Source organism: Fukomys damarensis, unplaced genomic scaffold, assembly GCF_012274545.1.
Source record: "Fukomys damarensis isolate Sample0158 unplaced genomic scaffold, DMR_v1.0_HiC HiC_scaffold_37, whole genome shotgun sequence".
Taxonomy (NCBI): domain Eukaryota; kingdom Metazoa; phylum Chordata; class Mammalia; order Rodentia; family Bathyergidae; genus Fukomys; species Fukomys damarensis.
In genome coordinates this window covers 29,076,531-29,087,909 of record NW_022900949.1, presented here as the reverse complement: position 1 = coordinate 29,087,909, position 11,379 = coordinate 29,076,531, and the positions used below count along the sequence as shown (strand labels likewise).

The 11,379-nt window shown below is 38.7% G+C and overlaps 1 protein-coding gene across 4 annotated transcripts in view; it reads left to right on the top strand.

Annotated features, from left to right (window-relative positions):
- Lin54 (lin-54 DREAM MuvB core complex component) overlaps positions 1-11,379 on the top strand; it is a 62,001-nt gene that overhangs the window by 1,027 nt on the left and 49,595 nt on the right. For 2 of the 4 annotated variants that reach the window (XM_010617250.2, XM_010617247.2), the window contains exon 1: positions 9,708-10,432. In XM_010617250.2, the coding sequence (XP_010615552.1) occupies positions 9,752-10,432 (681 nt within the window). In that variant the 5' untranslated portion in view covers positions 9,708-9,751. Of the gene's footprint in view, positions 1-9,707; positions 10,433-11,379 lie in introns of those variants that run through there. The other 2 variants (XM_010617248.2, XM_010617251.3) reach the window with 2 other exon arrangements.

Here is an 11,379-nt window from a genome sequence, read left to right as displayed (position 1 = left end):
AGGTAGGAGAGCGGGTCCTAGCGACCGTGGGGTCGGGGTGCTGGACGGGCGGGTGCTGGACGGGCGCGATGGCGCCCCGGGTCCCAGATCGACTCGCCCGAAGCTCGAAGGGTCAGCAGCCTCGCTGTGGCATCGACATTACACTACTACAAGTTTGCTCTTGGACCCAAGGCTGCTGCAGAGGCCTAGAGGATCCTCTAGCACTCAGCATGATTTCCTGATGGAATATCTGAAATACACTCTGCTCAGGCTTGGTTGGGTCCTGCTCAGCAGTTTATCAGGTTGTGATCTTTCTTTAGGGAGGCAGGGAAGGGGTATTTTCTTCTGCATTTAAGGTCTGTCCTCTGTAACTTGTTGGGCTGTGGATGCTCCCATATTTTTGAGTGTATGGGCCAGTTTTGTAGCCATAGAAAAACCATTTTATTTACTTTAATGGCCCTGTCATACGCAGAGTAACCCCCTGTGGCCCTACCGTTTGACAAATATCAACTGAGATAAACCCTCAGCACTATTTTACGCCCGTGTTTTTCAGGGAAGTTGTTTACTGCCCCCCTCCAATTCCAGTAAATTCAGAGTAAAGTTATGGGAGATTTCACAGTAGGTTTTATAATCCAAGTGTCTCGGGAGCTCTATTTTGGTCGTTTTACCGTTGTTGGTAAGCAGAGTTGAGATGGCTTGACAGAAGCATTGGTTGTGAGCACATTCAGTTGGTAAAGATAAAAGTTGAAACCAGGCCCGGGGATCTAGCTCAGTGGCACCGTGCCTGCCTCTCAAGCGCGAGGTCCTGAGTTCGATTCCCAGTATAGGACAAAAAATAAAAGATAAATTGAAATCTCTCTTGTATTCTAAATGCCGCACATCTTTCCCCCTTTGTTCAAAGAGCAAGAGAATTGGATTGGCTGACTTGATGGCCCTGGTTTACTTGGGTTGGGTTACCTGAAGTCTGCATATGTTTTAGGTTGTGCTGTGGGATCCCTAAGCAGTCTGTCTCTCTCCTCGGGGCTTATGGACAGTATTGCTACTGAAAGGTTACATGTGGGTCAGATTTTTATACATTAATTTGGGGTCCTCTTTTTTTCCCCAGCTTCAGTAGTAGAAGGCAGGGTCAGTGACACTGAATGTATGAGAGTAAACATTAATATTTAAGAAATGCTCATTAGCAACATTTATGCTTAGCAGTAAATTTCAGTATTCAAGTTGCCTACAAAGAGTGATATCACAGTATGTCAATCAATATCATACATTGTATTGTGTGTTTCTATAGAGATTTTGTGTGGATGTGTATATTTTGACTTTTGGTTTTTACTCGCAGTAAGATGGGTATGATGATACACACCTGTAATCCCAGCACTCTGGAAAGCTGAGATTGGAGGACTGCAAGTTCAAGATCAGCCTGGGCAATTTAGTAATTTAGCAAGACAGTGTGTCAAAATCGAAAAGGGCTGGAGATGTAGCTCAGTATGAAATCCCTGGATGAGGGACCAGAAAAAAAATTTTTAAGTAAATACCTGAGTTCTTTTTTTTTTTTTTGGAATTGGGAATTGAACTTGAGACCTTGCGCTTGTGAGGCAGAAGTTCTTAAATTATTGTTACTTTAAAAATTAATTTTATGGTATTGTATTATTACATAGGCTCTTGATTCTTTTTTTTCTTTATAGCTTTTATGCTCTAATTGTTCCATGTTAATCTGAGCACTTTGTAGTAAGAGTAGAGATTTTAAAAATAAAAGAGGGAATTAAAATGTTTCTTCACTAGCTCTCTTTTAATCATGGAAGATTATTTAGTTCTCTTTAAGGCCAGTTTTCAGATTATTGTGACACAAATAGTTGTCTATTAATTAATAATGTGTTAGAGATAGAGGAGGAATTTTGCCCTCTTCAGGTAGTCTAATGTCACCCGCTTTTTTTGGGAGACAGGCATTACTTTTTTTTTGAACACTTACAGGCTGAGCATCCCTATCCAAAAATCTGTTATGCAGAAATACTTCTCTCAAAATGTTTGAGATTTTGGAGTATTTTGGATTTTTTGATTAGGGAAGCTTAAATGGTAAAGTCTAGGCAAAAATTCCAAAATCCAGAAAATCCGAAAAACTTTTGGTCATTTGAAGAATTTTGAATAAGGGGTTGTTCAACTTATTTTGAATCTTGCTGTCTCCTAGGGATGGCAGGTAAGACAACCCCCAGTGTCAGTGCCTCAGGGGGTTTCAGTTTCAGAACTGCTGCAGTTTGTGAAGATAGAAGGAGAGATTGAATGGTGTCCTGCTAGAGAAGGCTTGGAGAATTAATTTTGGAAAAATGAATTTAGGGAGATAAATCTGGTAGGTTTTATGTAGAATGTTTTGCGGAAGAGAAGTAATGAAGGTAAAGATACCATTGTGTGCTGCCGACCTTGGGGCTTTGGACATTGTGGTGCATGGAGTCAATGTGAAGGTGCAATGTGCAGGACATGCGACATGTTATTTCTGCCAGATGTCAAGATTATGGGATCTTCTATACTGGTGTGTGATAGACTGACTACTGAATGCTGTAACAAGAAAGAAATTAAAAAGAAGCGAATTTTTTTAGAGAAGCAGAACTTTTGAATTACAGGCCCTAACAGCTATCTTCGTAGTGAACCTTAGGGAAACTGAGCCCCAGAGACATGAGGGCCTTGACCAGGGTAGTCAGCAGCTAGGAGAGACAGGCTTTGGAAATGGAGCTCTTTGATTGGGATTTTTCTGTTTTTTCATCAGTATTAATCTGAAGTACGAGGAAAAAAAGTTATGAGTCCCCAGCAGTGGTTTAAATTATTTTATTAAGGTATTTCATTGTTTAAATGTACAAAACCAAGTATGAAGTATAAGTAGATTAATGAGCAAAATACAAACAAAACTATGAAAGCAATAAAAAAGATTAAACTTGGGATGATGAGTGATGTTATTTTGGTGAAACCACCTTAAATTTTTCTTTGCACAGCGATTGCATTATTGTACGTACAGGTGTGCAGTTTTTCACTATGTAGTTGAGTCTGACCTGGAGCTCACTATGTAGCCCAGGCTGGTCTTGAACTCACAGCGATCCTCCTGCCTCAGCCTCCCGAGTGCTGGGATTACAGGCGTGCGCCACCACGCCCGGCCATACAGTTTTCTATGTACTATTTGTCCCATGATACTCGATTTTTGTATTTGAACATTGCAGGGCTTTTCTTCTTAAATAATAAGTTAAATGATTTGGCTTTCATTTGGCATAAAAGTTAATTTCCTTATAAGTCCCTTCAGCCTTTTTCTTCAGCCTGCTATAATTTTATTGATTTTAGATATGAGAAGCTTATCCAGATGATTTCGAGTGTACTTTAAAAATCCAGAGTATACATTTTAAAAGTGAAAATAAAATGGAATACTACTCAGCCATAAAGAATGAGAAAGATTCATTCATAGGTAACTGGGTACATTTTGAGGATATACTTCTAAGTGAAATAAGTCACCCATATGCAAATACCGAATAGTTTCTCTAGTGTGAAAAACTAAAATAGTACTCAAGATCCTAACGGGACAATTAGCAAATAGGAAGAAAAGGACCAAAGGTGTAGGGACAGTGAGAAGGATAGGGAAAGGGGAATAAGGGAAAAGGAAAAAAATATGAGAAAATGTAAAAGTGGATGGGGGGACAGGGGGAAAAAATGAGAACCAAGACCTGGCATATAAAGGTACAAGATCCCAGTAATGAATGTAACTGTACTGTCTACCTAGAATGTACCAATGAATTAAATTTTTTAAAAAAAGTGAAAATACAAACCTTTCAAATCTTCACCAGGCTTAAAATCTGTTGCTGCCAGATTAGTTTATGTAGTTCTATACCTAGTTTTAAATTGTTGATGTTTGATTGTAGAAATAAAAACTGAAATTTAAATGATATGTAATTAATCGGTTAGTGCTGGTGGTAAGCTTTAGGCACAGAAGTGCTTGGACACTTTTAATTATTTGTTTAAACTTCTCAACAAATTACTCATCTGTAATCCAGTGCTAGATTCCCACTTCTGATTATGCACAGAATAAAAATGTCCACCTAGGTTGGTCTCCTGTAACCAAGAGCAATGTTTCCACAGTGGTAATAGTCTATAAGAAATGTTTAAAAAATATAAAAGTATGGAGCATGTATCTTATATAATTGTTTTATATATTTTAAATTTAATTTTCATTTTTACTATCCTAAATCAAATTTCCTGCTTATCTTACCATAGACTAACAGGTCAGTCTACCACTAGGTCAATAGAATACTGCGGTGAGGTTACATCTCCCAGAGTGTTGAGGCAGTTATGTCATACGTCTGTTGATTTGCAGGCTATTTCATGACAAGGTATTTGACTAGTTTCCCAGATTTCCACAAAGTTAGGACACAGTAAGTGTTTATGAATTAAATGACTGATGAAAACGATAAGCTAGTGAAAACTAAGAGAACCTTGTGATTTTTATTCATTTTACTTTATTCTTTTGCAGGGCTGGGGATTGGACTCAGCCTCACACATGATGTGCAAGCACTCTATCATTGAGTTGTATTCCAGCCTTGTCTTGTAGATTTTTAGATGGAGCATAATTGCAGAAGATTTTGTTTAAAAGCTAAATCTTGAGTATTGAAAGCTTACTTGAAAAGAATTTCTCAGTTTGTTAGTATGCTTTTGTTAAAGTATTGTGAAGTCCCAGAACATTGTATAAACCTCTCTTACTCAAAGAGACAAACCAAAGTTATCTTCAAAGCCCATAGTTTATCTTCAAATAATTCTAGGGTTTTAGGTGATACCCTTCTGCTTGATTCATTTATTCAGTTTTCAAATACATGCAGAAAGATTATTTGCCAGCTCTGTTCTGGGCCTGGGGAAAGGGCTATAGTGGAGATAAAGAAGAACAAGTTGCTATCCTCTGGTAGTTTGCATTCTCAAGAAATGGGTGCAGCACATGTAAATGAACAGGAGCTTTCTGATGGTGACAGGATGGAAAGGTACTTGATAGGACTAATAAAGGAGCTGAGACAGATCTAGAGGCCATGAACTTTCTTCTCTAGTAGTCCTCACGCTCATAGGACTGTGCTCAACTGTGATCAGCTGTGAGGGAGAAAAACTTAACGGCTTTGGCTTCTGGATATGTACTTTACATTTAGAATGTTTGCAGTGTAAACTAAAACTATTGGTGGCATGTGGTATGCATTGTATTTTCTGGGTTCTTTCCCTACCATTCCGTCATGGGCGACCCCTCACACAGGTGAAGAGGATCCAAGCTCCTTAGCTCATTTGGATTAGGAAGATCCTCTCTTTTCTCGATGTGGTCCTCAACAGAGATGAGGAGGACAAGGACACGTGCTTGTACATAGCTTCCATTCCTGCAGTATAAAATTAGGGTGATGAGTCATGGAACTAGATGGCCAACCCTTTTGCTGCCATGCCCACAACCTCCTTTTGAAAGTACTCTTAGCATTGGTAACTGAAACAGATAAAGATGTCTAACCACAAGACAGTCATCTGTTCTGCCCACTGGCTTATGAGGGGTCCAAGCTTTGGAATCCTGTATAGGGCCATTACCTAGAGACTGGCCAAACAAATTAGATCTTTTCTTGTTAGCAGTTTGAACTTTGCTCCTAGATCAAGGAAAGACTTCTATACTTGTAACTTCTGGTCTCTTGTAACAGGACACGTGTTCTTCTAATAATGGCTTTACATTATGTGAAGCAGAAATGCACAGTGGAGGAGAAACAAGACCATCATTTTGCACATATTAACACCTCCCAGTAGTTGATAGAATAGTAAGAACTCTGTAAAGTTATGGAAGATATGAATAATATCGACCAGCTTGTCCTAATTAACACTTAGAAGGTGTGACTGAAATGTTTGGTAAATGTTTAAGTTTAAAACAATTGTTACAGTAAAACATACATCACCGTTAATCCCACTCAAAATACTTCCTCTCTCCTTTTTTTTTTTCTAGTACCAGGACCTCACCACTTGCCATGGAGGTGTGGTGCCACTGAGCTACATCCCTGGCTCCTCTCACTTCTACCATTTTATCACTCTTCCCACTTTTGAAACAGTTCTTTCATGAGTGTCTCTGTTAAGTGTAATCAGCAATATAGTGAATGCTTGGTGCCACGCACCATCCAACGGAAAGGCAGGCTTGTATAAACATGACATTGTGTCCTCATTCACCTTATTCACCAGATCTGTTACTGTGTGACTTCTGGCTCTTCCCCAAAGTCAGAATGACTATGAAAGGGAATCAGTTTTGGACACTGTAGCAGCCAGCACTGCACAGCTAAAGACACTCATGAAAGAGGACTTCCAGAACTGCTTCAGAAAATGGCAAGACCAGTTGGATAAGGGTTTTTCAATTGAAGAGAAAGACTTTGAGGGGGGTTAATGGCATTGTCTTTTATTATAATTTAAACTGTAAGTTTGTTCATACCTCGTATAGAATACTACTCAGCAACTATAGAGTGCCTGTTCTTTTTCAGTGTACATGAAATGTTCACCTAGATAAATCATATGAGTCATAAATCTCATATTTCAAATGTAGAAGTGTTGCAAAGCACCATGTCCTCTGAAAGTAATATAATTGGATTAGAAATTGATAAGATACCTAGAAAATCTACATAAATTTGGGGGTTAAACAGTCTCCTTTATTATGCATGTATTGAACATGAAATAACAATATTACAAAGCTTACTAAGTGAATGATAAAACCATTAAAATTATTGAAAGGCGTTTAAAATAGCTTTGGGAGAAACTTTATTTTAAAGGGTTACTATACAAATGAAAGATTTAAAATCTAAACCAGGGGTTGACAATTTTTTTTCTATAAATGGCCAGATAGCAGATACTCTGGGCTTGGCAGCTCGTATAATCTGTGACCAAGTTGTCCCCATTTAAAATGTAAACAAACAAGCAAAACAGTTTGTTAGGTGGAAGCAGTACAGAAACAACGTGGGCCTGCCTTGGCTACAGGCTGGTTTGTTGAACTCACACATGCTTCCAAGTTAAAATTCTAGAAAGAACAAACTAGACCTAAAATAAGCAGAAAGAAACAGAAAAGTATATCAGTCAATTAAGTAGAAAATGGGCTGTTGAGAAAATCAGTGAGGACAAAAACAGTTCTTTGAAAAGGTCAATAAAATCGATAAATCTCCAGTCAGACCAATAAAAAAGAAAAAGAGAAGACAAATTACCAGGATGAGGAATGAGAAGGTATTTCTAAAGATTTTAAGGACTTTATTATATATAACTTTATGCTATTAAGTTTGACAACTCAGAGGAAAGACACAAACTATCATAGATCATTAAATTCTCCCATCAGCCAGGCATAATGGCATGCTCCTGTAGTCCCAGCTTCTTGGGAGGCTGAGGCAAGAGAATCCATGAGTTCAAAGGCCAGCCTGGGCAGCATAGCAAGATTCTGCCTCAAGACAAAAACTAAAAGGTTCCTATAACAAAGCTTTATGTCTAGATGGCATGACTGGTGAACTTTAGCAAACATTTTGAAAGATGTAGAAACAGTCCCTTTCTTGAAAATTGAAGAGCTAACAACACACCCTAATTTGTTTTATTAGACTAGCATTATTCTCAGGCAGATACTAAAGGAAAATTGCTGGTCAGTTTCCCCCATGAACATACGGCATTAACAGTGGACTATTATTTAGCAGTACAAAGGAACAGGACCAATAAGTACAACAGTAAATCTCAAAAGAGCATGCTAAGAGAAAAAAAGTCCATACTGTATGTATTCCTTACGTTACAAGTAACAATGTAGTCCCCAACTTTACAGTAGTTCCACTCACATTTTTTGACTGTGAAAATGACCAGTCAGTGGAAAGGATTCTTGGAGTTTTGAATGTTGCTTTTTTCTCAGGCCAGTGGTCATGTGGTCTGCTGGGCTGTGGAGCCCACAGGACACACAGCTAGGACCCCATGGTGTGCATTGTTGCTGAGCTGTGAGGTTTGGTGGCCTAGGTGTGTTAAACGTGCTTTCAGCTTATGATACCTTTTCAACTTACAGTGGATCAATTGAGCTAGCTAGGACCCCATGGTGTGCATTGTTGCTGAGCTGTGAGGTTTGGTGGCCTAGGTGTGTTAAATGCTTTCAGCTTATGATACCTTTTCAACTTACAGTGGATCAATTGAGTTTGTAAGCTCAATTTGAAGTTCCTCATAAGCTGAGAAACATCTGTAAGTTTGTATGCTAGTCTGAGCACAGAGCAAAGCTAGTCTACAGTGACATGTCTGGATTTTGTAGGGGGGATTGCAGGATAAGGAGTGGATGGACTGCAGAGGAGCAGACTTGTTTTTCTCCATTTAGAACACCGGTGAATATGTAAGAGGACATAATGTGATTACATTTATTAATCCTGGCATCATGAAACTTGAGCTTCAGTCCTGTATCTACCATCTACTACTCCGTGACTGTGGGCAAATTATTGAACCTGTTTCCTTGTGTGTGAAGTATATATAACTTATGACCGTGAACTATATAACTTATGTCACAGTTGTTATAATGATAAATCAGATAATGCCATCATGATGCCAATGTAGTAAGTGCACAGTATTGGTGGTTTATTTTGACAGCAGTAGTTGTATACTAGTAAGTATAATATGCTATTTGTATGTGTTAGTCTTCCCCCTCCACCCCACACTCTAGTCAAGCTCTCTTATCACTGAGTTACATCAGCAGCCTTTGTTTTTGTTTTTGTTTTTGTTTTGAGAAAAGGTCTTGCTAAGTTGCCCAGGCAGACGCCAAACTTTTGAGTCACTGGGATTATAACCATGCAGCACCATGCCCACCATTTGTGTTACTCATTATCTTGGAATGAGTATTGAATTTTTACATTAAATAAAGAAAAGAATTGCTGATTTGGTTCTTAAGGACCTTTGATATTTTGTGAGCAAATAATTTACTGCTGTTTAGTCTATCACAAATGTTATGTCCTATTTTTAACCCATAATGATAATGAAACTTACTCCTTTGTGGAAAGTTCTGCCTGAACATTGGCTTAAATGCATCACTGCTCTGATTGTAATCCATTTAATTATTACTATCGTTTCCCTTTATGGGCTTTGGTTGGACCCTTCTTAAAGTTAACATTTTAAATGGCCAAGAAGGATTTAAGAATCTTCTTTCCAAGTACAAATTGCCTTGGTATGAAGCGAATTGATCAGACTTGGGCCACATAAACTGATCTATAGTTGCCAAGATGATTACCTAGAAACTTTAATTTGAACATTTAATGAATTTTAAAAATAATAATAAAGTACCATAGAGAGCACTACAGTGGCCTAGCTTATTGGAGATTTGAAGATTTTTTTCCTCTATGTTAATAGTTGAATTCTTAATTCTTTGTGTGAATTAGTTTTCAAGTCTGTTAATGAAGGAAAAAGGAAACTGGAAAGAAATGAGATGATCAGGCATATCAAAGATAAAAATTTTTATGAGAGACATTAGAACGGTGTTTGATGTGATTATATGACTTACAGTTGTTTGTGGGGTTGCTGTGGATTGACAGGGATGAGTAAGAATGTTTGCTTCTAGTTTTGCATCTCATTTCAGATTCTTGAAGGCTGTTTGTTAAAATCATTTTACTCAAACTTTAGGCATGTCCTCCATCCATTTTTAAAATGGTTATCTTGTCATATTTTTAAAGAAAAAATATATATAGTCTCAAGTCTGTTTGGAAATGTGTAGTAACTTACTCCTCTTCACCTTTGCAGCACCTGATCACCTTCCTGCAGGAACACGGCCATGGAGGTGGTGCCAGCCGAGGTGAATAGCTTGCTTCCAGAGGAGATAATGGACACTGGGATAACATTAGTGGATGAGGATAGTATTGAGGCTGTTATTGTTTCATCCCCAATTCCCATGGAGACAGAACTGGAAGAAATTGTCAACATAAACTCTACTGGTGACTCTGCAGCCACGCCCATTTCCATGGAGCCCATCACAGTGTACAGTAACCACACTAACCAAGTTGCAGTGAACACCACAGTTCCTAAAGCAGATTCTAATACAGTGAAACCAACTTTTCCAAGTGGCCTTCAAAAACTTGGTGCTCAGACTCCTGTGACTATATCAGCCAATCAGATCATTTTAAACAAAGTATCACAGACATCTGATCTTAAACTTGGCAATCAGACCCTTAAGCCAGATGGACAGAAGTTAATTTTAACAACTTTGGGCAAGTCTGGTTCACCAATTGTTTTAGCACTACCCCATAGCCAACTACCCCAGGCTCAGAAAGTTACAACTCAGGCTCAGTCAGGAGATGCTAAATTGCCACCGCAGCAGATTAAAGTAGTTACCATTGGAGGGAGGCCAGAGCCGAAACCGGTCATTGGTGTCTCAGCACTGACCCCAGGAAGCCAGCTGATTAATCCTACAACCCAGCCCTCTGTGGTTCAGACCCAACAGTTAAAAACAGTACAGGTAAAAAAACAAGAGTGAAAACAAAAAAGGGAGCTCATTAATTAAAATGCATGTTTAAAACCATTAAACTGATTCATAGTTGTGTTTGTGTAGGGTTATTAACTGCATAGCCATTACTGAATTCCTTTGAATGTTGCTTTAAGGAATCGTGGGGTTTTCTGTTTTTAAGTGGTACATCTAATGTTTATGAAGATTTTTGCCAAAAAACTTAGAACAAACTAATTTTTGGTTAAATTCCAAATCAGTGTACTATAGCCTTTTGTTTTAAAATGTCTTTTGTTCTTGCTAGTAGTTTGGTTACAAGGATATTTCACTCGTAGGCAGACTTGCGGGCCTATCAAAAAGCCACACCAACAAAATTGTTTTGGTAACAGAGGGGAACTTTGCTGCTCTGAGAGGCCACTTCCTAAAAGCAGCAGTAGTGTGTACTGGGCAGCGTGTCTCTGTCTGTGGTCATCACTCAATGTGCGTGGTGTGAGGACAGTGACACGTTCGGGGAGGATAAGGTACTAGCTTCAGAGGTAGGTCAGTCAGGCTCCAGTCACTTCTTTACTACCCATTAGTTGTGGAACCTTGGGCAGGTTTTCTCTTCGTTGTGAAGTGGCTACATGATCTTAGAAATACATTGGGCTTTATAGTTCATGAAACAATAAGAATCCTTCAAAATGTTTCGTAGTATTAGCATGAATAAGGCCCTAAGATAGAAGGTTACCAGAACATATATTAAATGGGTTCTAGCCCTCTGCCTTTTTTTTAAATAGTATCTCACTATGTAGTTGTCTTGAACTCGAGGTGATACTCCTGCCTCAGCTTCCTGAGTGTAGGGATTAAAGGCATGTACTACCATGCCCAACTCCAATTTTTCATGGAGAAATAGTTTTCTTAGGCCATCACTAGTCTTAGTGATCCACTTAGGACCAGAAAAGAAATGTGTTCCCTGTTTGAAA